This window comes from Eumetopias jubatus, unplaced genomic scaffold, assembly GCF_037043125.1.
Source record: "Eumetopias jubatus isolate StellerSeaLion01/CBP00866 unplaced genomic scaffold, mEumJub1_p1.0 scaffold_12, whole genome shotgun sequence".
Lineage (NCBI taxonomy): Eukaryota > Metazoa > Chordata > Mammalia > Carnivora > Otariidae > Eumetopias > Eumetopias jubatus.
The window spans coordinates 84751455-84778841 of record NW_028274818.1 but is presented as its reverse complement, the minus strand read 5'-3'; the positions used below and the strand labels follow the sequence as shown (position 1 = coordinate 84778841).

General features: G+C 41.5%; 1 protein-coding gene and 1 non-coding gene across 2 annotated transcripts in view; both read right to left on the bottom strand.

The window, feature by feature from the left end:
- Window positions 1-24022, bottom strand: part of ACSM5 (acyl-CoA synthetase medium chain family member 5) — a 53615-nt gene extending 29593 nt beyond the window's left edge. The window contains exons 1-5 of the mRNA XM_088017017.1: window positions 23819-24022; window positions 14985-15195; window positions 12176-12383; window positions 6912-7055; window positions 4400-4553 (exon numbers count right to left, since the gene is read on the bottom strand). Coding sequence (XP_087873143.1) covers window positions 4400-4553; window positions 6912-7055; window positions 12176-12383; window positions 14985-15195; window positions 23819-24022 — 921 coding nt within the window. The remainder of the gene's footprint in view (window positions 1-4399; window positions 4554-6911; window positions 7056-12175; window positions 12384-14984; window positions 15196-23818) is intronic.
- Window positions 19460-19566, bottom strand: LOC114199704 (U6 spliceosomal RNA). Its single transcript, XR_003607340.1, has one exon. It is a non-coding gene; the product is annotated as a U6 spliceosomal RNA (small nuclear RNA).
- Window positions 24023-27387: the final 3365 nt, after the last annotated feature.

Below are 27387 nucleotides of genomic sequence, written 5' to 3'. Positions count from 1 at the left end.
AATACCAAAAGACTGAGATGATTCCCTGCATATTCTCAGACCATAATGCTTTAAAACCAGAACTCAATCACAAGAAAAAATCTGGAAGAAATTCAAACACTTGGAAGCTAAAGACCACTCTGCTCAAGAATGTTTGGGTCAACCAGGAAATCAAGGAAGAACTTAAACAATTCATAGACACCAATGAGAACAAAAACACATCGGTCCAAAACCTATGGGATACTGCAAAGGCAGTCCTAAGGGGGAAATACATAGCCATCCAAGCCTCACTCAAAAAAACAGAAAAATCCCGAATTCACCGACTAACTCTACACCTTAGACAACTAGCGAAAAAGCAACAAACGATGCCTAAGCCACACATTAGAAGAGAAATAATTAAGATTAGAGCAGAGATCAATGAATTAGAAACCAGAAACACAGTAGATCAGATCAATGAAACTAGAAGTTGGTTCTTTGAAAGAATTAATAAGATCAATAAACCACTGGCCAGACTTATCCAAAAGAAAAGAGAAAGGACCCAAATTAATAAAATTATGAATGAAAGGGGAGAGATCATGACTAACACCAAGGAAATAGAAACAATTATTAGAAATTATTATCAACAACTATATGCCAATAAATTGAGCAACCTGGATGACATGGACGCCTTCCTGGAAACCTATAAACTCCCAAGACTGAAACAGGAAGAAACTGACAACCTGAATAGGCCAATAACCAATAACGAAATTGAAGCAGTGATCAAAAACCTCCCAAAAAACAAGAGTCCAGGGCCTGATGGATTCCCTGGGGAATTCTACCAAACATTCAAAAAAGAAATAATACCTATTCCCCTGAAGCTGTTTCAAAAAAAATAGAAACAGAAGGAAGGCTTCCAGACTCATTCTATGAGGCCAGCATTACCTTGATCCCCAAACCAGGCAAAGACCCCAACAAAAAGGAGAATTTCAGACTGATATCCCTGATGAATATGGATTCCAAAATCCTCAACAAAACCCTAGCTAATAGGATCCAACAATACATTAAAAAGATCATCCACCACGACCAAGTGAGATTTATCCCCGGGATGCAAGGATGGTTCAACATTCACAAATCAATCAATGTGATAGAACACATTAATAAGAGGAGGGAGAAGAACCATATGGTCCTCCCAATTGAGGCAGAAAAAGCATTTGACAAAATACAACATCCTTTCCTGATTAAAACTCTTCAGAGTATAGGGATAGAGAGAACATTCCTCAAGTTCATAAAATCCATCTATGAAAAACCCACAGCGAATATCATCCTCAATGGGGAAAAGCTAAGAGCCTTTCCCTTAAGATCAGAAACATGACAAGGATGCCCATTCTCGCCACTATTGTTGAATATAGTACTAGAAGTCCTAGCAACAGCAATGAGACAACAAAAAGAAATAAAAGGAATTCAACTTGGCGAAGAAGGAGTCAAACTCTCTCTCTTCGCAGACGACATGATACCTTATGTGGAAAATCCAAAACACTCCACCGCCAAATTAATAGAACTCATACAGCAATTCAGTAATGTGGCAGGACACAAAATCAATGCACAGAAATCAGTTGCTTTCTTATACACTAACAACGCAACTGTAGAAAGAGAAATTAGAGAAACAATTCCACTTACAATAGCACCAAAAACCATAAGATACCTTGGAACAAACCTAACCAAAGAAGTAAAGGATTTATACTCTAGGAACCACAAAACACGTATGAAAGAAATTGAAGAAGACACAAAAAGGTGGAAAAACATTCCATGCTCATGGATCAGAAGAATAAACATTGTTAAAATGTCTATGCTACCCAGAGCAATCTATACCTTCAAAGCTCTCCCGATCAAAATTCCAATGACATTTTTCAAAGTGCTGGAACAAACAATCCTAAAATTTGTATGGAATCAGAAAAGACCCCGAATCGCCAAGGAAATGTTGAAAACGGAAAACAAAGCTGGGGGCATCACATTGCCCGATTTCAAGCTATATTACAAAGCAGTGATCACAAAGACAGCATGGTACTGGCACAAAAACAGACATATAGACCAATGGAACAGAACAGAGAACCCAGATATGAACCCTCAACTCTATGGTCAAATAACTTTTGACAAAGCCAGAAAAAATACGCAATGGGAAAAAGACAGTCTCTTTGATAAATGGTGCTGGGAAAATTGGACAGTACAGAAGAATGAAACTCGACCATTCTCTAACACCATACACAAAGATAAACTCAAAATGGATGAAAGACCTCAATGTGAGACAGGAATCCATCAAAATCCTAGAGTAGAACACAGGCAGTAACCTCTCTGACATCGGCCACAACAACTTCTTTCAAGATACATCTCCAAAGGCTAGAGAAACAAAAGCAAAAGTGAACTTCTGGGACTTCATCAAGATAAAAAAGCTTCTGCACAGCAAAGGAAACAGTCAACAAAACAAAGAGGCAACCCACAGAATGGGAGAAGATATTCGCAAATGACATTACAGATAAAGGGCTGGTATCCAAGATCTATAAAGAACTTCTCAAACTCAACACCCAAAAAACAAATAATCAAGTCAAAAAATGGGCAGAAGACATGAACAGACACTTCTCCAAAGAAGACATACAAATGGCTAACAGACACATGAAAAAATATTCATCATCATTAGCCATCAGGGAAATTCAAATCAAAACCACATTGAGATACCACCTTAGAAAGGCAAAAATTGACAAGGCAAGAAACAACAAATGTTGGAGAGGTTGTGGAGAAAGGGGAACCCTCTTACACTGTTGGTGGGAATGCAAGTTGGTATAGCCACTTTGGAAAACAGTGTGGAGGTTCCTCAAAATATTAAAAATAGAGCTACCCTATGACCCAGCAATTGCACTACTGGGTATTTACCCCAAAGACATAGATGTAGTGAAAAGAAGGGCCATATGCACCCCAATGTTCATAGCAGCAATGTCTGCAACAGCCAAACTGTGGAAAGAGCCGAGATGCCCTTCAACAGATGAATGGATAAAGAAGATGTGGTCCATATATGCAATGGAATATCACTCAGCCACCAGAAAGGATGAATACCCAACTTTTACATCAACATGGATGAGACTAGAGGAGATTATGCTAAGTGAAATAAGTCAAGCAGAGAAAGTCAATTATCATATGGTTTCACTTATTTGTGGAACATAAGGAATAGCCGGGAGGACATTAGGAGAAGGAAGGGAAAAAGGAAGGGGGGGAAATCAGAGGGAGAGATGAACCATGAGAGACTATGGACTCTGAGAAACAAACTGAGGGTGTTGGGAGGGGGGGATGGGTTAGCCCAGTGATGGGTATTAAGGAGGGCACGTACTGCATGGAGCACTGGGTGTTATATGAAAACAATGAAGCGTGGAACACTACATCAAAAACTAATGATGTGGGCACCTGGGTGGCTCAGTTGGTTAGGCGACTGCCTTCAGCTCAGGTCATGATCCTGGAGTCCGAGGATCGAGTCCCACATCGGGCTCCCTGCTTGGCAGGGAGTCTGCTTCTCCCTCTGACCCTCCTCCCTCTCATGCTCTCTATCTCTCATTCTCTCTCTCTCAAATAATTAAATAAAATCTTTAAAAAAAAAACTAATGATGTATGGTGATTAACATAATAAAATAAAATTTAAAAAATAAAGGCTGAATAATATTCTACTGTATGTATGTACCACATCTTGTTTATTCATTTATCTGCTGATGGGACTTGGGTTGCTTCCACCTTGGGCTATTAGGAATAATGCTGCTCTGAACATGCATATACCTAGCTGACATCTTGACTACAACCTCATGAGAGGCCCTGATTCAGAACCAGCTATTAGGCTGCTCCCAGACTCCTGATCACCAGACACTAAGATAATAAATGTTTGTTTTAAGCTGTTAGGTTTTGGGGTAATTGACTACCATAGATAACTAATACACCATGTAAGGGTGGGGGGCCAGTAGAGGGACAAGGCACACACTGGCTGATCAAGCCCTCAGTTGAATAATGATGATGGTGAGCTTGATAGTGGCAATAATAATCAATATGTGTTAAGAACCCACCTGATTATGATTTTCCCCAAAGTTTTGAAAAATAACTAGGGTTTTAACAGGAGCATAGGGAAGAAAGTGGTGGAAGGAGAGGCACCCAATGAAGAAAAAATAGAATATGCAGATGTTTAGAGATATGAAATGGTCTTATGTCTAGGGATCTAGTTAGAGGATAGGCAATAATTGAAGGTAGGTGGGCAGGAATCCGATTACTGAATGTCCTGAGAGCCATTTTTTTAATATCCACACTAAAGAAGCCTTATGGTCACTTATCCACGCCTTTTCTCCTGCAAATTCAAAACCTATATTCTACTCATCTCATTTACATCCAACACATAAGCCATGTTTTTGTTTCTTACATTCAGAATAATCTTGGCATCGGCTCGGGGCAGCTCATGCACAAAAATGCAAGATCCATTAGACCAGGCAGAGAAGAGGGTCCAAGCTGACTTTACCCAGCCAGTGTCAGACGTGTTCCAGAAGATGTCCGATTTGGTCAAGTCCATCCACCGCCTGCCAAAAATTAAAGAAAGTCAGAACCCTCACGAATGCTTCTACCTTTAAAAAGGATTACATTATCCATGTTACTGTATTTGGAACCTTGCCCACAGTGGGTACTCACTTATAGTTATCAAATCTGTACAAGAACCATAAAGTCAATCTTTGTCTCGACAAGCATTTATTGAACATATTCTAGGTATTTATGCCCTAGGTGAAGGATATAGAATTAAAAAGACAGCTCCCATGCTTTTAAGAATTCATAGTCTAGTGGGAGTGATCTATAAGGGAACACATCATCTCCATACAATGTGATGAGGGCACTTTCTTTATTCAACACTTATTCTGGACTTGGCATCAGAGTGTAGGAAAGAATGATTAGTGTTGCTTTGGGGGGCTTATAGGTTAGTAAGTATCAACATCCAGGAGGCCCGTGGAGAGCAAGCTTTCATAGAGTTAAACACAGAGCTTTATGCAATTACAGAGAACGGGCACCTAACCCAGAGAAAGGATGGAGATGGGGTCTGAGAAATGCTTCCCCAGAGGAGGTGAGGTCTGAGTGAGATGTAATGATGCATAAGAGCTACCCAGGGGAGTTAGAGAAGGAAGGACATCCCAGGAAGGGGAAGCAGTGCTTGTGAGCATAGAAAAGTGATCATGTTCTGCACTTGGATTCTGGGATACATGGTCTCCTGGTCCTCAACCTACTAAATGGCTGTTCCTTCTTGGTCTTCTCCTCTGAGTTTTCCTTGCTTCTCCCTTCATTGTGGAAAGGCCTCAGGCATTCAGTGCTGAGGCCTCTTCTCTTCTAGGTGTCCGTTACTTTTTCACCGATCTCATCCAATCTCATGGCATTAAGTACCACCTTGCTGATAATTCCAGCATGAATCTTTCCCACTAACTCTACACATGAATCTCTCCAACTGCCTCCCCAGTATCTCCATTCTTAACTCAGGGTATGGAGATGTCTACTAAGCATCTCAAACTCAGAACGCCGAATACAGACTCCTCACATTCCTCCCACCAGACAGCTCATCCCAGTCTTCCTGCTATCAGTTAATGCTTCTGGATGTTCAGGCCATAAAACCTGGTGTCATCCCTGACTCTTCACTTTCTCTCTTGCTTCACATCAAATGTGTCAGGAGACCTTATCAGGCCTACGTTCACAATACATTCAGAATCTTATCTCCTCTCACTACCCCTGGGGAAGCCTCCACCTTTGCCTCTTAATGCGACTGGCCTCTGAAGCGGGCCTCTGCTTCATCTCTTGCCCCCTACAGTTTATTCTCAACCCAAACTCCTGCGAGATCCTTAAAAAAAAATCAGATCACGTCACTCCTTTGCTCAAAATACTCCAGTGTTCCTCAGAAAATTAAACATAGAATCACCGTACAATCCAGCAATGCCACTTCTGGGTATATGCCCGAAAGAATTAAAGGCAGAGTTTTGGAAAGAGATGCTTATATACCCATGTTAAGAGCAGGACTAGTCACGGGGCACCTGGGTGGCTCAGTCGTTAAGCGTCTACCTTCAGCTCAGGTCACGGTGGGATCGAGCCCCGCACTGGGCTCCCTGCTCGGCGGGAAGCCTACTTCTCCCTCTCCCACTCCCCCTGCTCATGTTCCCTCTCTTGCTGTGTCTCTCTCTTTCAAATAAATAAGTAAATAAATAAATAAATAAAATCTTAAAAAAAAAAAAAAGAGCAGGACTAGTCACCACAGCTGAAAAGTTGGGGAGCACCCCAAGTGTCCATCCATGGGTGACTGGGTAAACAACACTGGTACGTCACACACATGGTAATATTGTTGAGCCTTAACAAGGAAGGAAATTCACCTGCTACAACATGGATGAAACTTGAGGACATTATGCTAAGTGAAATGAGTCAGACATCAAAAGAAAAATACTGTATAATTCCACCTACAGGCAGTTCCCAGAGTAGTCAAGTTCATAGAGACAGAAAGTAGAATGGCGGTTGTCAGGGGGGAACAGGGAGGGAATGGGGAATTATTGTGTAATGTGGATTGTGTAATGTGGATTCAGATTTGCAAAATGGAAATGTTCCCGAGATGGACGGTGGGGATGACTGCACAACAATGTGAATGTCCTTAATGACACTGAAGTCTACACTTAAAAATGGTTAATTTTATGTGAAGTATCTTCTACCACAATTAAAAACAAAACTAGAAACAAAAACACCTCCAGTGGCTTCTCACCTCTCTCAAAGTAAAGCCCAAAGCCTTCAGATTCTACTGGATTTGCCACTTTGTTAGCTCTCTGACCTCACTCTTGCCACTATGCACCTTACTCACATTCCTTCAGCTCACTCCCTACTTTCTGTTCCTTGGACCTAGCAGATGAACTGTCCCCTGGTACCTTCCAATGGCCACAAAACCCAGTCCGTAGCTGGCCTGGGAGTGCTCAACCATCTTGGGGGCCCCAGTGGTGCCACTTGTGAAGTAGATGGCCAGAGGGTCTTGACTCTTGGTCCTCACACAGTTGTGCTCTGTGGATGCCTCGCTGTAAAATATAAAAATCCTCGGTAGCATTACAAGTAGTAAAAATAGTCATAATAATAATATTTATAACAATATTGGCCACCATTTTAATATATACTACATGTGAGGCACTGTGCTAGAAGCTCCAGCTTGCATCTCTGGGCCCTACGATGACCTCCTGGCATAGGTACTACTATCATTAGAACCCTTTGTAAATAAGGAAATGGAGGCTCAAAAATGGTGCAGTGACTCACTCAAAATAGCCTGTGCTCCTCCACCAGGGCAGGAAGACTTTCTGGTAGAACATGCATGTTTCCGTGCCTACGCTTCTGCACACTGGGGCACAGCCTCACGCCCACCTCAATTCCCAATAGTTTAGGGCTGAAGGGTTCCCTAAATTCAGAGATTTGAGATCTGTGTAATTCCTAAAGTTCTGTGATCTGGAGAATCTTCTCACCGACTGGTTCTCAATCCTGGCTACACCATAGGAGCACCAGGTGAGTTTTTAAAAGAAATACCATTGCTTAGGCCCCACCCTGGAGAAAAACCAGAATCTTCAATGGTGGGCCTAGGCATTGGGGTTTTTTTTGTGGTTTTGTTTTTTTCTTTTTGTTTTTGAGAGAGTGCACGTGCGCACTTGAAGGGTGGTGGCAGGGGGAGGTGGTAGGGGGAGAGGGAGAGAGAGAACCTTAAGCAGGCTCCATGCCCAGCGCAGAACACAACACAGGGCTCTGTCCCATGACCCCTGAGATTATGACCTGAGCTGAAATCAAGAGTCGGATGCTTAACTGACTGAGCCACCCAGGTGCCCCTTTGGTTTTACTGTGTGTTTTTTTTTTTTTTAAAGCTCCTCGGGTAACTCTGATGACAGTCGAAATTGAAAATCACTTGTCTAGGCCAACCTGACAGCTCATAGAAATCATCTGGGCAGATCTCTTACAACACAGAGTCCCAGGGCCTTAGCTCAGATACGTCTGGTTACATAAGTCAGATGGGGGGCCTTAGAACCTGAATTTAAAACAGCACCCGAAGATAAATAGCTAAATAAAATTTTAAAAAGAGAATTTTCCATAATCTTATTGTAGAAAGTTTGCATTCTAGGGTAGGCAAGAACAATCTGAAGAGTATTTACCATGTCCGCAAACTCAGAAATATATCTTTTTGTACTTAACTTTATTACCTACACATGTTAAGTATCTTCTGTTTCAGTTTCTGCTGCTAATCATTACACTGAAATATAATAATATATGATTTTTAAAAAGCCATATGTTGGAAATACAATATTTTGGAAAATACAGGATACATTATTTATAATGCATGCTTGTGGGCCTTATCCTAAAAATTGTGACACATTTAAGAGAATGTGGCACATAGTTCTTTTCCAAATGAAGCTACTGATAAGAAACAAATGTTGATATTACTAAAAAATAAATAAATAAAACAAAGTAGAACGACACTCAGGTGAATGTGAGGCAGCTGGTCTGTGGGATGGGCATTTGTGACTTAATGGTGCAGGCCCCTGACAGGGCCCCTTTTTGCTTCTGCTTCTGTTCAAGACAAAATCTCAAATTCCCAGGTAAGCTTCCACCAAGGCATTGCTCAAAGGCAAAGGGCTTTTGGTTCTGTCCCAATCTGATGTAACTACTTGTTAGCATATTGCACAAGTCACTTTACTTATCAGTTCTTCACCTGTAAAATTGGGTTAAAGTGCATTTCATAGGTTTTTTTCCAAGAATTAGATAGACGATGTCTGATTCATTATTGGGCTCTCAGTACCAAACACAATGCTTGTACTAAGGAAATTGAAGCAGTCATCAAAAATCTCGCAAAAAACAAAAGCCCAGGGCAAGATGGCTTCCCAGGGGAATTCTACCAAACATTTAAAGTAGAATTAATACCGATTCTCCTGAAACTGTTCCAAAGTGTAGAAATGGAAGGAAAACTTCCAAACTCGTTTTATGAGGCCACCATTACCTTGATCCCAAAACCAGACAAAGACCCCATCAAAAAGGAGAATTACAGACCAATATCCTTGATGAACATGGATGCAAAAATTCTCACCAAAATACTAGCCAATAGGATCCAACAGTACATTAAAAGGATTATTCACCATGACCAAGTGGGATTTATCCCTGGGCTGCAAGGATGGTTCAACAGCCACAAATCAATCAACGTGATACAATATATTAACAAAAGAAAGAACAAGAATCATATGATTCTCTTAATAGATGCAGAGAAAGCATTTGACAAAGTACAGCATCCTTTCTTGATCAAAACTCTTCAGAGTATAGGGATAGAGGGTACATACCTCAATATCATAAAAGCCATCTATGAAAAACCCACAGCCAATATCATTCTCAATGGGGAAAAACTGAGAGCTTTCCCCCTAAGGTCAGGAATGTGGCAGGGACGTCCACTCTCACCACTGCTATTCAACATAGTATTAGAAGTCCTAGCCACAGCAATCAGACAACAAAAAGAAATCAAAGGCATCCAAATCGGCAAAGAGGAAGTCAAACTCTCACTCTTTGCAGATGATATGATACTGTATGTGGAAAACCCAAAAGACTCCACCAAAAAATTGCTAGAACTCATACACGAATTCAGTAAAGTGGCAGGATATAAAATCAACACACAGAAATCAGTGGCATTCCTATACACCAACAACAAGACAGAAGAGAGACAAATTAAGGAGTCAATTCCATTTACAATTGCACCCAAAACCATAAGATAACTAGGAATAAATCTAACCAAAGAGGCAAAGGATCTGTACTCAGAAAACTATAAAATACTCATGAAAGAAATTGAGAAAGACACAAAGAAATGGAAAAACGTTCCATGCTCATGGATTGGAAGAACAAACATTGTGAAGATACCAATGCTACCTAGAGCAATCTACACATTCAATGCAATCCCCATCAAAATACCATCCATTTTCTTCAAAGAAATGGAACAAATAATCCTAAAATTTGTATGCAACCAAAAGAGACCCCGAATAGCCAGAGGAATGTTGAACAAGAAAAGCAAAGCTGGCGGCATCACAATTCCAGACTTCCAGCTCTATTACAAAGCTGTCATCATCAAGACAGTATGGTACTGGCACAAAAACAGACACATAGATCGATGGAACAGAATAGAGAGCCCAGAAATGGACCCTCAACTCTATGGTCAACTCATCTTTGACAAAGCAGGAAAGAAGGTCCACTGGAAAAAAGACAGTCTCTTCAACAAATGGTGTTGGGAAAATTGGACAGCCACATGCAGAAGAATGAAACTGGACCATTTCCTTACACCACACACAAAAATAGACTCCAAATGGTTGAAAGACCTAAACGTGAGACAGGAGTCCATCAGAAGCAACCTCTTCGACCTCGGCCACATCAACTTCTTCCTAGAAACATCGCCAAAGGCAAGGGAAGCAAGGGCAAAAATAAACTATTGGGATTTCATCAAGATAAAAAGCTTTTGCACAGCAAAAGAAACAGTCCACAAAACCAAAAGACAACCGACACAATGGGAGAAAATACTTGCAAATGACATATCAGATAAAGGGCTAGTATCCAAAATCTATAAAGAACTTATCAAACTCAACACCCAAAGAACAAATAATCCAATCAAGAAATGGGCAGAAGACATGAACAGACATTTTTCCAAAGAAGACATCCAAATGGCCAACAGACACATGAAAAAGTGTTCACCATCGCTCGGCATCAGGGAAATACAAATCAAAACCTCCATGAGATACCACCTCACACCCGTCAGAATGGCTAAAATTAACGAGTCAGGAAACGACAGATGTTGGCGGGGATGCGGAGAAAGGGGAACCCTCCTACACTGTTGGTGGGAATGCAAGCTGGTGCAACCCCTCTGGAAAACAGTATGGAGGTTCCTCAAACAGTTGAAATTAGCGCTACCATTCGATCCAGCAATTGCACTACTGGGTATTTACCACAAAGATACAAATGTAGGGACCCGAAGGGGTTCGTGCATCCCAATGTTTATAGCAGCAATGTCCATAATAGCCAAACTGTGGAAAGAGCCAAGATGTCCATCGACAGATGAATGGATAAAGAAGAGGTGGTATATATACACAATGGAATATTATGCAGCCATCAAAAGGAATGCGATCTTGCCATTTGCAACGACGTGGATGGAACTGGAGGGTGTTATGCTGAGTGAAATAAGTCAATCAGAGAAAGACATGTATCATATGACCTCACTGATATGAGGAATTCTTAATCTCAGGAAACAAACTGAGGGCTGCTGGAGTAGTGGGGGGGTGGGAGGGATGGGGTGGCTGGGTGATAGACATTGGGGAGGGTATGTGCTATGGCGAGTGCTGTGAATTGTGAAACACTGTTGAAACACAGATCTGTACCTCTGAAACAAATAATGCAATATATGTTAAAAAAGAAAAAAAGAAGAAGAAGATAGCAGGAGGGGAAGAATGAAGGGGGGAAATCGGAGGGGGAGACCATGAGAAACCTTGGACTCTGAAAAACAAACTGAGGGTTCTAGAGGGAAGGGGGGTGGGGGGATAGGTTAGCCTGGTGATGGGTATTAAAGAGGGCATGTTCTGCGCGGAGCACTGGGTGTTATGCACAAACAATGAATCATGGAACACTACATCCAAAACTAATGATGTAATGTATGGTGATTAACATAACAATAAAAAATTTAAAAAAAACACAATGCTTGTAACAAAATAGATGTTCATTACACCTTGGTTCATGAATGAATGTAAGTAAATGCTTACCTAGCACTTATGCCTGGCATACACTAAGCACACAATGCATGGTAGCTATTTTATATTACTAATTGATCACCTACTCTGTCCTAAATGCATCCTATGGGTTATCTTGTTTACTCTGGCTAATAGCTCTGCAATCACCAGCACCATTATTGAAGTAAATGACGCCCGGAAAAGCTAATGATGATTCTAGTACTGCCTCAGCAGGTGATTTTGAAGGATCTTAAAGTGGTCACCAGGATTAGGTCTCAGGTCCATCTGGCCCCACAGTGAGCGCTCCTTTCTGGTTTACTCTCTTCCTGAACAATCAGTGCTGCATTCCATCTCCCATTACTTAAAGGGGAAAAGCCTTGGCCTGTTCTTTATGTGTTCTCTGGAGAGCCCCAACTTACCGGAGGAGTTCCCTGAAGCTCATCCAGCCTGGCCGACTGCCATCTGACACCAGTAGCTTGGACTGGAGGGAGGGACAGTCGGCGCTAATGGCGTCCACCCGCGGAGCCAGGGAGTCACTGGTGATAATGGACTTGGCCCTGGACGCCTGCAGCCGATATTTGAGGTCCTTCTCCGTCAGCTGAGAGACACCTGGAATCACGACAGCCCCTGGCATCACAGAGAGAAGGGATGTTGACTGGACGGCAGGGGAAGACCCCTGTGAAGAGGTCCAGACCAGATTTCCCCATCAGAGATAGGAACAGGAAGGGACTAGAAAGAGATGGAATGCCTGAACAGGCAAAGGTAACAATAATGATAATAATGAAATCCAGAATATGTTTATGGAGCACTTACACGTGCTAAGAACTATGCATGCATTATTTTATTTAATTCTTGCAACCCTGGAGAGTAGATGCTATTATTACACCCATTTTGCAGATTAAAACAACAACAACAGCAATAATTAAGACAGACCCTTATGCCTTAATTAAATGGGATAACTTGCCCAAGTTCACATAGATAACATGTTGTAGAGCTGGGATAGTGAATCCAGGAGGTAGTAAGCCTAGCGGTCCATGATCTCAAATGTTATATTATATTGCCTTAGAGATGACCTAGCTCAATGGTTTTCCCTGCCTGCACACAAAAGCCTACAACAAATCCTAGTGTTGAGAGTGGATCTCTTAGGGGGGGAGGCAGGAGGGCAGAAAACATAGGTGGGCGCTCCAGGACTCATATAACTTCAACCAAACCCATGCTGAAGGTAGCTGAATCCATCTTTTCCCAAGGGGAAAGGATAAGGAAGTGGAAAGCAGGAACAAATTTTAATCAGATACCTGAAAAACCACCTGAGTATCTCAGAACGGAGGATGTAAACACCCCCATGGAACCCAGCACTCTCATTTCACAGATAAGAAAGAGATCCTAAAGGAATCAGTCATCCTGCCACAGCCAGTGAGAGAGGCCAGTAAACAAAGGAAGAGGCCAATCCCAAATGGTGTAGGAGCCAAGCCAGAGTTCTCATTACCCTTCCCTTTATTTCCTAAACTTTTACAGGATTTAAACCCCAGCATGAACACTTTTGGAGCTAAACGGTGTTTCTTCAGTTCATCTCTCTGTGCTTTAGCTATTTCCAGAACAAGTCTGTCCCACCAGAGTTGTGTGTGGTGCTTTGGGAGCCCAGTCAGAGGGTGGACAGCTGGGGCTGTCAGCAAGAGAAATGAGTCCAATACCTTAGACTGGAAGAGAGGTGATCAGTGCACATCAGGAGAAGGTGAGAATGTGAGAATGTGAGAATGTGAGGACATCCAGCTTGGGTATCCTCTAAGATGTTGGAGAGGATGTTGGGCTTGACATAGTCATATGTGTTGTTGTCTTGAGTTATTTTATTTGGACATCAAAGAAATGGGTGAAGCTGCCTAACTGGGGGAACTGGAGACATTTAGGTAATAGGGAAAAGAATGAAAATAATACCCCAAAAGGAAGTTTTGATCATGCAAAGTGCCCAACACAGTGCCTAGCGTATAGTAGGCCTCAAGAAAAGTATGAGGGCTCCCTTACCTTGGCCCTCATTTAAATAAACCTTATATGTCATGGAAGAATATGGAGAACTCCCCAAACCTGTGTGCCTCTTTCTTTTCCTCTAGCTGGATATACTAGAATGGTGTTCACTTTTATATATTGTGCAAAAATATATAAAAATGAAATGAAAGTTCCTGCTTTTTTTTTGACAATCCAGTCACAAAATAGTTGGCTAAACTTGTTCATATAAAAAAGCTAATTCTCTGCTGTGAGTTTGTATCCCTCTGTTTTGCAAACATTATTTGTGAAAACATCTGTATTTCAGGTAGATTGTTCTAGGGACATGATTGGGAGGGGGTGGACATTTCAAGTGGTGGAAAGTTCCCAGTGGATGGAGAAACCAGCTCTCCACCAAAAGTAGTTGTCTTGCTTTTGTAAAATCAGCAAAAAAACGCCAAGCCCTTCCAATAAGAGCATCAGACAGGGTCAGCAGAGGCTCTCTGAGTTCTATGGACTGTGTCCTTTTGCCTCCTCTGCTAGAAGAATCATCCCAGGAAGATCAATGGCCCACTGCCTTGGCCATTCATAACATCAGGAGGAGGAACCCTCAAGGGCTAATCTTATTGCTTTGATTATTTTGTCCTTCTCTTCTTTCCCTTGGGAGCTGGTAGATGCTTTGGTGGTGAGAGCCATAAAGTCTAAGAGTGAAACTAATGTAGATTGATTATGAAGATCTTATCCATAATTGCATTACTCTCCTCCACACACTAGTGGCTCCTAAACCAAAACCAGCAAAAAAAAATATGTTTGGTTTGTCTACTCAGAATTTTTTAAAAGTTTATTTAGTTCTCAACACTATAAGATTAGAAGTTGCTTTTTTTGTTTGTTTGTTTGTTTTTTTCATAAAAATCCAGGTTTCTATCACAAAGTCAGAAGTGCTGGCAATACTGTCCCTCCTTCACACCCGGAAACATCTGGCTGGGTCGGGAAGCACTTGTCCCTGTGTGATGAGGCATGTGAGCTCCAGTTTACTGCAGTTCCCACTGTTCCCTACTGCCTCACACTGACCTACTTTCATCAGTTACATTACCATCTGACCCTTGTGCTCAAATTTGTGATTGTGGGGCAAAGGGGAGGTAAACAAACTCCACACGGTTCTCTTTGTTCCATCTCCCAAACCATGTGGACTATGCAAAACTCTGGCAGGTGTGTCCACCCCAACTGGTAGTCTCAGCCCCGCTCACTGACCTGTCCGTATGCATGCCACGCTGACCAGCCACCACTCTGGGAGCCGCGGGAGCACCAGCATCATCCTGTCCCCAGGCTGAAGGCCACACATGTCCTGGAGCACATTAGCCACCTTCCTGGACTGCTCCCCCAGCTCCTCAAAGTTCCACTTGACCTCTGTTCCCTTGCCATTGACCCACCAGAATGCGGGGATCTGGGGCCGGTGCCCAGCCTAGATAGCAGTGTAGGCAGAAAAGAAATAGAAAACATTTGTTGAGGATTTTTGTTTGCTTGTTGTTTTTTTTAATTTAATTTTATTTTTCTGTAGTTATTACAGTCACGGGGTTCCAACTCAAAACAACAAAAAGATGCATTGAGAAGGCTTACTCCCATCCTTGCACCCATCTATCCTGTTCTCCACTTCACCTGCCTCAATGTATAACCAGTTTCTTGCATATCCATTCAGTGTTTCTTTAGGCAAACAGTAAGTATATTCTGTTTTCTGTACCATCTTTTTAATGCAAAAGGTAGCATATGATTCATACTGTTCTGTATCCTCTCTTCTTGAGATATAATTCTCATGCCATAAAATTCACTATTCTTAAGTGCACAATTTAATGGGGTTTTTTTTTTGAGATATTTAACACTTTATTATAAAGTAGCCTTTGTGTTAGATAGTTTTGCCATCTAACTAACGTAAGTGTTCTGAGCATGCTGAAGGTAGGAGAGGCTATGCTATGATGCTCAGTAGGTTAGGTGTATTAAATGCATTTTCCAATTACGATATTTTCAACTTACAATGGGTTTTTTTGCTTTATTTTTTTAATTTTTTATTATGTTCTGTTAGCCAACATATAGTACATCATTAGTTTTTTTTTTATTTTTTTATTGTTATGTTAATCACCATATATTACATCATTAGTTTTTGGTGCAGTGTTCCATGATTCATTGTTTGTTCATAACACCCAGTGCTCCATGCAGAACGTGCCCTCCTCAATACCCATCACCAGGCTAACCCATCCCCCCACCCCCCTCCCCTCCAGAACCCTCAGTTTGTTTTTCAGAGTCCATCATCTCTCATGGTTCGTCTCCCCCTCTGACATACTCCCCTTTTCTTCCTCTCCTGTTATCTTCTTCTTTTTCTTTTTTCTTAAAATATGTTGCGTTATTTGTTTCAGAAGTACAGATCTGTGATTCAACAGTCTTGCACAATTCACAGCGCTCACCGTAGCACATACCCTCCCCAATGTCTATCACCCAGCCACCTCATCCCTCCCACCCCCAACCACTCCAGTAACACTCAGTTTCTTTCCTGAGATTAAGAATTCCTCATATCAGCGAGGTCATGTGATACATGTCTTTCTCTGATTGACTTATTTCACTCAGCATAACACCCTCCAGTTCCATCCACGTCGTTGCAAATGGCAAGATCTCATTCCTTTTGATGGCTGCATAATATTCCATTGTGTATATATACCACCTCTTCTTTATCCATTCATCTGTCGATGGGCATCTTGGCTTTTTCCACAGTTTGGCTATGGTGGACATTGCTGCTATAAACATTGGGGTACACGTACCCCTTCGGGTCCCTACATTTGTATCTTTGTGGTAAATACCCAGTAGTGCAATTGCTGGATCGAACGGTAGCTCTAATTTCAACTGTTTGAGGAACCTCCATACTGTTTTCCAGAGGGGTTGCACCAGCTTGCATTCCCACCAACAGTGTAGGAGGGTTCCCCTTTCTCCACATCCCCGCCAACATCTGTCGTTCCCTGACTCGTTAATTTTAGCCATTCTGACGGGTGTGAGGTGGTATCTCATTGAGGTTTTGATTTGGATTTCCCTGATGCCAAGCGATGTTGAGCACTTTTTCATGTGCCTGTTGGCCATTTGGATGTCTTCTTTGGAGAAATGTCTGTTCATGTCTTCTGCCCATTTCTTGATTGGATTATTTGTTCTTTGGGTGTTGAGTTTGATAAGTTCTTTATAGATTTTGGATACTAGCCCTTTATCTGATATGTCATTTGCAAATATTTTCTCCCATTCTGTCGGTTGTCTTTTGGTTTTGTGGACTGTTTCTTTTGCTGTGCAGAAGCTTTTTATCTTGATGAAATCCCAATAGTTCATTTTTGCCCTGGCTTCCCGTGCCTTTGGCGATGTTTCTAGGAAGAAGTTGCTGTGGCTGAGGTCGAAAAGGTTGCTACCTGTGTTCTCCTTTAGGATTTGGATGGACTCCTGTCTCACGTTTAGGTCTTTCAACCATTTGGAGTCTATTTTTGTGTGTGGTGTAAGGAAATGGTCCAGTTTCATTCTTCTGCATGTGGCGGTCCAATTTTCCCAACACCATTTGTTGAAGAGACTGTCTTTTTGCCATTGGACATTCTTTCCTGCTTTGTCAAAAATAAGTTGACCATAGAGTTGAGGGTCCATTTCTGGGCTCTCGATTCTGTTCCATTGATCTATGTGTCTGTTTTTGTGCCAGTACCATACTGTCTTGATGATGACAGCTTTGTAATAGAGCTGGAAGTCTGGAATTGTGATGCCGCCAGCTTTGCTTTTCTTTTTCAGTATTCCTCTGGCTATTCTGGGTCTCTTCTGGTTCCATACAAATTTTAGGATTCTTTGTTCCATTTCTTTGAAAAAAGTGGATGGTATTTTGATGGGGATTGCATTGAATGTGTAGATTGCTCTAGGTAGCATTGACATCTTCACAATGTTGATTCTCCCAATCCATGAGCATGGAATGTTTTTCCATTTCTTTGTGTCTTCTTCAATTTCTTTCCTGAGTATTTTATAGTTTTCTGAGTACAGATCCTTTGCCTCTTTGGTTAGATTTATTCCTAGGTATCTAATGGTTTTGGGTGCAATTGTAAATGGGATAGACTCCTTGATTTGTCTCTCTTCTGTCTTGTTGTTGGTGTATAGGAATGCCACTGATTTCTGTGCATTGATTTTATAGCCTGCTACTTGACTGAATTCCTGTATGAGTTCTAGCAGTTTTGGGGTGGAGTCTTTTGGGTTTTCCACATACAGTATCATATCATCTGCAAAGAGTGAGAGTTTGACTTCCTCTTTGCCAATTTGGATGCCTTTGATTTCTTTTTGTTGTCTGATTGCTGTGGCTAGGACTTCTAATACTATGTTGAATAGCAGTGGTGAGAGTGCACATCCCTGCCGCGTTCCTGACCTTAGGGGAAAAGCTCTCAGCCTTTCCCCATTGAGAATGATATTCGCTGTAGGTTTTTCATAGATGGCTTTTATGATATTGAGGTATGTACCCTCTATCCCTATACTCTGAAGAGTTTTGATCAAGAAAGGATATTGTACTTTGTCAAGTGCTTTTTCTGCATCTATTGAGAGGATCATATGATTCTTGTTCTTTCTTTTGTTAATGTATTGTATCACGTTGATTGATTTGCGGATGTTGAACCAGCCTTGCAGCCCAGGGATAAATCCCACTTGGTCATGGTGAATAATCCTTTTAATGTACTGTTGGATCCTTTGGCTAGTATTTTGGTGAGAATTTTTGCATCCATGTTCATCAAGGATATTGGTCTGTAATTCTCTTTTTTGATGGGGTCTTTGTCTGGTTTTGGGATCAAGGTAATGCTGGCCACATAAAATGAGTTTGGAAGTTTCCCTTCCATTTCTATTTTTTGGAACAGTTTCAGGAGAATAGGTATTAATTCTTCTTGAAATGTCTGATAGAATTCCCCTGGGAAGCCATCTGGCCCTGGGCTTTGTTTCTTGGGAGATTTTTGATGACTGTTTCAATTTCCTTAGTGGTTATAGGTCTGTTCAGGTTTTCTATTTCTTCCTGGTTCAATTTTGGTAGTTGATACATCTCCAGGAATGCACCCATTTCTTCCAGGTTATCTAATTTGCTGGCATAGAGTTGCTCATAATATGTTCTTATAATTGTTTGTATTTCTTTGGTGTTGCTTGTGATCTCTCCTCTTTCATTCATGATTTTGTTGATTTGGGTCATTTCTCTTTTCTTTTTGATCAGTCTGGCCAGGGGATTATCAATCTTGTTAATTCTTTCAAAGAACCAGCTCCTAGTTTTGTTGATCTGTTCTACTGTTCTTTTGGTTTCTAGTTCATTGATTTCTGCTCTGATCTTTATGATTTCTCTTCTCCTGCTGGGTTTAGGCTTTATTTGCTGTTCTTTCTCCAGCTCCTTTAGGTGTAGGGTTAGGTTGTGTATTTGAGACCTTTCTTGTTTCTTGAGAAAGGCTTGTATTGCTATATACTTTCCTCTCAGGACTGCCTTTGCTGTATCCCAAAGATTTTGAACAGTTGTGTTTTCATTTTCATTGGTTTCCATGAATTTTTTTAATTCTTCTTTAATTTCTTGGTTGACCCATTCATTCTTTAGTAGGATGCTCTTTAGCCTCCATGTATTTGAGTTCTTTCCGACTTTCTCTTGTGGTTGAGTTCTAGTTTCAAAGCATTGTGGTCTGAAAATATGCAGGGAATGATCCCAATCTTTTGGTAAAAATATGGAACGCTTCACGAATTTGCGTGTCATCCTTGCACAGGGGCCATGCTAATCTTCTCTGTATCGTTCCAATTTTAGTATATGTGCTGCCGAAGCGAGCACACATCATTAGTTTTTGATGTAGTGTTCAATGATACAAGATCTAACAATTATAAATATCTATGCCCCCAACATGGGAGCAGCCAATTATATAAACCAATTAATAACCAAAATAAAGAAACATTGATAATAATACATTAATAGTAGGAGACCTCAACACTCCACTCTCAGCAATGGACAGATCATCTAAGCAAAAGATCAACAAAGAAAAGAGCTTTGAATGACACATTGGACCAGATGGACTTTGTAGATATATAGAGAACATTCCATCCTAAAAGAAGAGAATACTCATTCTTCTTGAGTGCACATGGAACTTTCTCCAGAATAGACCACATACTGAATTACAAATCAGGTCTCAGCAGATATCAAAAGATTGAGATTATTCCCTCCATGTTATCAGACCACAATGCTTTGAAACTGGAACTCAATCACAAGAAAAATTTGGAAGGAATTCAAACACTTGGAAGTTAAAGAGCATCCTGCTAAAGAATGACTGGGACAACCAGGAAATTAAAGAACTTAAACAATTCATGGAAACTAATGAGAATGAAAACACATCGGTCCAAAATCTATGGGATACTGCAAAGGCTGTCCTAGGGGGGAAATACATAGCCATCCAAGCCTCTCTCAAAAACGTAGAAAAATCCCAAATGCACAAGCTAACCTTACACCTAAAATAGCTGGAGAAAGAACAGCAAATAAAGCCTAAACTGAGCAGGAGAAGAGAAATAATAAAGATTAGAGCGGATATCAATGAAATAAAAACCAGAAAAACAGAACAAATCAACAAAACTAGAAGTTGGTTCTTTGAAAGAATCAATAAGATCGATAAATCTCTAGCCAGACTTATTCAAAAGAAAAGGGAAAGGACCCAGATCAATAAAATCATGAATGAAAGGGGAGAGATCACGACTAACACCAAGGAAATAGAAACAGTTATTAGAAATTATTACCAGCAACTATATGCGAACAAATTAAGCAACCTGGAAGAAATGGATGCCTTCCTGGAAACTTATAAACTACCAAGACTGAAACAGGAAGAAATAGACAATCTGAATAGACAAATAACCAGTAACGAAATTGAAGCAGTAATCAAAAACCTCCCAAAAAACAAGAGTCCGGGGCCTGATGGATTCCCTGGGGAATTCTACCAAACATTTAAAGAAGAAGTAATACCTACTCTACTGAAGCTATTTCAAAAAATAGAAATGAAGGAAAACTTCCAAACTTGTTCTATGAAGCCAGCATTACCATGATCCCAAAACCAGGCAAAGACCCCATCAAAAAGGAAAATTACAGACCAATATCCCTGATGAACATGGATGCCAAAATACTCAACAAGATCCTAGCCAATAGGATCCAACAGTCCATTAAAAGGATTATCCATCACGACCAGGTGGGATTTATTCATGGGATGCAAGGATGGTTCAATATTCACAAATCAATCAATGTGATAGATCACATTAATAAAAGACAAGACAAGAACCATATGGTCCTCTCAATCGATGCAGAAAAAGCATTTGACAAAATACAGCATCCTTTCTTGATTAAAACTCTTCAGAGTGTAGGGATAGAAGGAACACACCTCAATATCATAAAAGCCATCTATGAAAAGCCCACAGTGAATATCATTCTCAATGGGGAACCCTTAAGGTCAATTCAATGGTTTTTAGTATATTCACAAAGTGGTATAATCATTGCCACAACCTAATTCCAGAACATTTTCATTATCCTAAAAAGAAATACCATACAGATTAGCAGGCACTCCCTATTCCCCCCTCTCCCTAGCCCTTGGCAACCACTAATCTACTTTTTGTCTCTATGGATTTACCTATTCTGGATATTTCATATGAATGGAATCATATAATATGTGCCAGCACCACTAGCTGGAAAGATGAGGTTTTTTTAAAGATTTTATTTATTTGTTTATTTATTTATTAGAGAGTGAGCGAGAGAGAAACAGCTTGAGAGGGAAGAGGGTCAGAGGGAGAAGCAGGCTCCCCACTGAGCCGGGAGCCCGATGTGGGACTCGATCCCAGGACTCCGGGATCATGACCTGAGCCAAAGGCAGTTGCTTAACCAACTGAGCCACCCAGGTGCCCTGGAAAGATGATTCTTTCCCCCTTGAATTTACTGACACCTTTGTTGAAAACCAACTGACCATAGATTTATGGGTTTATTTCTGGACTCTCAATTCTATCCCATTCATCCATATCTGTGTTTTTACCAGTGTCACAGTGCCTTTTTTTTCTCATACAGTCTTTATTACTGTCACTTAGTAGTAGGTTTTGAAATAGGGAAGTGTGAGTCCTGTTGTGTTTCTTTATCAAGACTGCTGTGGTTATTATGGGTCCTTTGCCTTTCCATGTGAAACTTTGGACAAGATTATCTATTTCTGCAAAGAAGTCTACTGGGATTTTAATAAAGATTACTTTGAGTATCTAGATCAATTTGGGATATGTAATCATTTTTTTGCAACTTTATAATTTCTGCTTCAATGGCAATCAAGTCTAAAAAATGTACATTTCAACTTTGTCAAGGGTAGACTTCAGTAAGCTGCTAAATGCATACATAATGGAGAAGCTAATATTTTCTGGTGGTTCCTGTTTCCTGAGAGTCGAACTTCCTCAGATGTGTTTTAGACTTTTCCCAAAATTGTCACTAAGGGATACGTTACTTTTGCATAACAAGGTAATATCTCAGGAGCATTCTGAGATTCACCCAAATCTTTAATGAGTGCTTCTTTAATAAATAGTCCCTGAGCTATTCCAGCCTTTGGTTAGTTTCCAGAGTTCTAAGAAGTAGATTCTGGCAATTTTCCCAAGGTTTTTTATTGTTGTTGTTTTTAGAGAAGATGAAATTTTAGAAAGTCCTTATTCCACCATTTTTGCTGATATAACCCTATTTGTATTTATCTTTAGTAGAAGTCCTCCAAGGACGATCCCAGTGTGGAAAAAGAGCTCAGATTTTGTAGACAGGAATGGGGCACCCCAGCTCCATCTCTTACATACGCTTCTCATTTTATTCTCACAACAACTCCAGGTGGCAGATAGTATGACTTCCATTTTATAGATGAGAAAACTGAGATCCAAAGAGCTTAGGGCATTTGTACAAGGAACCATGTCTATCTGACTACAAAGCCACTTTCACACTTTACTATATCCACTAACAGTATACTTTTACTGAATCTACTAACAATATTATTTTCCTCATTGTTTTTCTTTACACAAGCTCTTCTTAAAATTCACATAAGTAAATTGTGTTGAGATAAAGTTTATAGTCTCCTACTATAAAATAAAAGGTTAGCATCTTTAACATAAATAAAAAGTGACTATAATATACACAGAGAGACACAAGCAGACACCTAAAGAAGAGAAAAAAAAAGAAGGAAGTATATGCTCAGAGACACACAAAGAAATCAAGATAATTTTAATTCAATTCTACATATCTGCTGTGATCTGTAAAAAGCTTTGAGCCTCAGCCATGCTCTCTCCTTATTTAAAAGGGAAGTCCAGGGACACCTGGGTGGCTCAGTTGGTTAGGTGTCCGACTCTTGATTTTGGCTCAGGTCATGATCTCAGGGTCGTGAGATCGAGCCCCATGTGGGCTCCGCATGGGGTGTGGAGCCTACTTAAGATTCTCTCTCTCGGGCGCCTGGGTGGCTCAGTTGGTTGGGCGACTGCCTTCGGCTCAGGTCATGATCCTGGAGCCCTGGGATCGAGTCCCACGTCAGGCTCCCTGCTCAGTGGGGAGTCTGCTTCTCCCTCTCACCCTGCCCCCTCTCATGCTCTCTATCTCATCCTCTCTCTCAAATAAATAAATAAAATCCTTAAAAAAAAAAAAAGATTCTCTCTCTCCCCCTCTCTCTCTGCCCCTCACCTCTGTGCTCTCTCTCTCAGAAAAAAAGGTAAGTACACAACAGTGGGAGAAATATTAATGAAGAGTAGAATCAAAACAGAATTTTCTCTTTTGCTTGATCAGAACGATGGGAAGGGAATCAAAGGGGGCATAACTGTCTCAACTATGTGATTTGTGTTCAGGAATATGAGACACATCAGGGATGGGGCTAAGTGTCTAAGGCTCACGAAACCTGGTCATAATCTCCCTAAGGCTTAAATGCTAACCATTTAAGTTTTAGGACTTGCAAAATTCCCAGGTGAAAATGTCCACCTGTGTTGTAGCCTTTAGTCATGCTGCAGTAATTGAGGGCAGCCTCTAAGGCCCAAGAGGGACACTAGGACACAGTGGGCTTCACCTTTTCCAGCTGACTCCACATGTCCAGCACATCATGGGCAAAGTTGAAGTACTCAGGCACTGGCTGCCTCCCCAGGCTGATGGCTTCCCAGGTGGCCACAATTTTCTGAGGGTCAGGGAGAGGTGGTTGCTGCCTGTGAGGCCCACAGAATCCCCGGGCATTTCTCAGTGCCTTGAGGACCCAACTTCTTAGCCATGGCATCATGTTATTGTGTGCAGCCTGTCACCAAAGAGAAGAGAGAGAACACAATCCTGAATTCTGGGCTCTGTTGGAGAGATTGAGCTGGAGGAGAAACCTGTAGTCAGCCCCAATGGTGACTACAGTACACACTGACTTGTAAACATAGTCTTGGGCCTTAGTCTTAAATCCACCGTGTGATTTTGATCATTTCTTCTCTCTGAGCCTGAGAGCCATCCCTTCCACTTCTCACTGCCTATGGATCTCTGTGGGCCTGAGGTCAATAACTCAGAGCCCTCTTCTCAAGGCTTCCCAAGCCCACTTTCCCAAGGTAAATCCTGAACTGGCCTGACAAAGCCAAAGAAAGCTCTAGGGCAACACTATCCAATGGAAATGTAATGTGAGCCACACCTGTAATGTACAATTTTCTAGTAGCTTCATTAAAAAAAAAACTTTTAAAAGAAACAGGTGAAATGAATTAAAATATTTTACTTAGCCAGTATGAAAGATGAAATAAAATGGGGTCATATATGTCAAGGGGTTTTAAAATGAGCCATGAAGGAGGTGGGCCTCCTCACCAGTAGAACCACGAACTTTTGAACTGTGCCAAACCACAGATACTCCAAGGACTCAACCAGAATACCTGCAACTTGCTACAGTAGGAGACTGTTTAGTGATAGCCTTAGCAATCAATTATATTCAGTCAAGACTAGTTTTCTGCCACCAACATCAATCAAAATTCTTTGTAAGCAACATATACAAACATTCCTTTTTGTCTTTAAAAACCCATGCTTTTGGGGGCAACTGTGAGGCTCCATCAGTTAAGCGTCCGACTCTTGATTCCAGCTCAGGTCATGATCTTGGGGTCATGATCTCAGGGTCATGAGATCAAGCCCTGCCTTTGTGGCCCACCCCCCCTACCCCACAGTGGCTCCATGCTGGGTGTAAAGTCTGCTTAAGATTCTCTTTCTCCATCAAAAACTAATGATGTATGGTGATTAACGTAACAATAAATTATTTAAAAAAAAAAAGATTCTCTTTCTCCTTCTCCTGACCACTTCCCCTCTCTCTTAAAAACAAAAACAAAAACAAACCTTGCCTTTTGTTCCCTGGAGTAGGGGGTGGGGGTGGGTGGCACTATTTGGGTTGCTGCCCAAATCTGTGTTCTCTGAATGGCAATTTTGAGACCCCAAATAAAAGTTTTCTTTTTATTTTAGCTTTACCTCTTTTCTTGGTCAGCACCGGCTATATCCTATAATTTCAACATGTAATCAATGTAAAAAGAAATTACTAAAGAGAGATTTTACTTTTTTTTTTTTGTACTAAGTCTTACAATCCAATATTTATTTCACACTTACGCGCCCACCTCAGTTTGGAGTAGCCACATACTAAGGGCTCAACAGCCATAGGCGGCTAGTGGCTACCGTATTGGTCAGGGCAGTCTCAGTGTCCTGCTATTCAAAGTCTGGTCTATGGGACGGCAGCATCAGCATCACCTGGGAGCTTGTGACACCTGCAGAACCCCAGACCCCACCCTAGACACGTGGAATTAGACTCTGCACTGAACAGGAGCCCGAGGGAGTTGTGTGCGCTTTGTTTAAAGAGCACTGAGAAGCAGATGCAGGTTCTTTCCACCAAATTCCTCTTGGTCATAATAATAACAGGATATGGTACTGTAACTGCCAGAGATTAAAAGTTTGAGCTTCCCCCAGATTTGTTTATTAAATCCTAACCCCCAGTGTGATCGCAGCAGGAGGTGGGGGCCTTTGGGAGGTGATTAGGTTCTGAGACCTCAGAGAGCTGGCTCGCTCCTTTTGCATGGCGAGGACAGAGCAAAAAGATGGCGTCTATGAACCAGAAGCGGGCTCTCAGCAGACACGAATCTGCCTGCCGCAATTTGATCTTGGAATTCCCGGTCCCTAGAACTGTGAGAAATAAATGTTTAAACCGCAGCTGCCCAAACAGACTAAGACAGTAAAAAACAATAATAATGTGTTGCAATAACGAGAAAAACAAAAATAATCGCCATCTACAGAAGGCTTAACGTGTACCAAGCTTTGTAGATGTTATTTCCTTAAATCCTTACAACAATTCTATGATTTAAATGCTATTTTCTCTGTTTTACAGATAAAGAAAGTCAGGTTTTAAGAGGACAAGGCGACTTGCAGGTCTCACTTCCCAGAAATGCCTAGGCCCCGGCCTCTGTTGTAGCTACCAGCTCTGGGGCCTCTGACTCCCCTTCTCTGACCCTCCACCACTCCCCCCCTCCCCTCAACTCTGCCCCAAGCCTTTTCCTCTGCCTCCCTCCCCACGATTCCTCTGCCCCTTGATAGCTGATAATTAGAATCCCCTGGCTTCCCTGCTAACCCAAGGCCATTTCAGGCACGCCCCTTCTTGGTTGAAGCAGCAAAGGCCTCAGAGGCAGCTGATACCTGTCCTTGAAAAGATTTCTCTGTACATTACCTTGCTTTTGAACCCAGAAAATGCAAAAGGGCTTCAATGTTCTGTTTCAGCTGAATGCAGGCCTTAAATATTCAAGTTCCTCCAGGACACTGGAAAAGGCAATTTGCTGACTTGGCCTCCCACCTGGAACTTTGGCCCCAAATGCAGCCAAGAGAGAGCAGAGCCCGAAGCCAGCAGAGGACACGGTGGCTTCAACTGGCCAGCACGCTTGGAGCCAGCGAGGGCGGCCCTGCCAAGCTACTGTCACAGCTCTCACAGTGGCTCTGGTGCACGTCTTACCTGAAAATTCAGGTCACCACCTCATCTGAAGAGAGAACAGGAATTTCATTATGTTTTATCGGAAAGGATACAATAGTAACAATAACAGAAGCTAACCATGTTCCTTCTCTCCTCCAAATCCTCCAATGCAGAGAGACAGAAAGTAGATGAGTAGTTGCCTGGGGCTGGATATGTGAACAGGGAATGACTGCAAATGGACACAAAGGCTCTCTTTGAGGTGATAGAAATGTTTTAAATTTGGACTGTGGTCATGGCTGCACAAATCTGTAAATGTATTACTACTACTAATAATAATAATAACGATGATGATGATGGCATATCTGAATGAATTTATGGTATGTAAAATTAAACCTAATTTTTTTTTTTTTTTTTGTAAGCCTTCTATGGCCCACTATCTGGCTCACAGTCCAAGCCAATGTTCCAAGAGCAGTCTGCAAGGCCCCACATGATTTCCTGGCTCTCCACTCCTTCCCACCTCCTAGCTCTGCTCCAGCCACACTGCACTGGTCTGCCTGCCCTTTGTTCTCCCTGCTGCTGGTAAAGTGAATCTCTGAGAACAGCAAAAATGATCCTGTCTCACAGTGTTTGCCTATATCTGCGGTTAAATAGTCCCATGGTGGCCCAGCCAATTTCAAACAACCAAAGTTTTA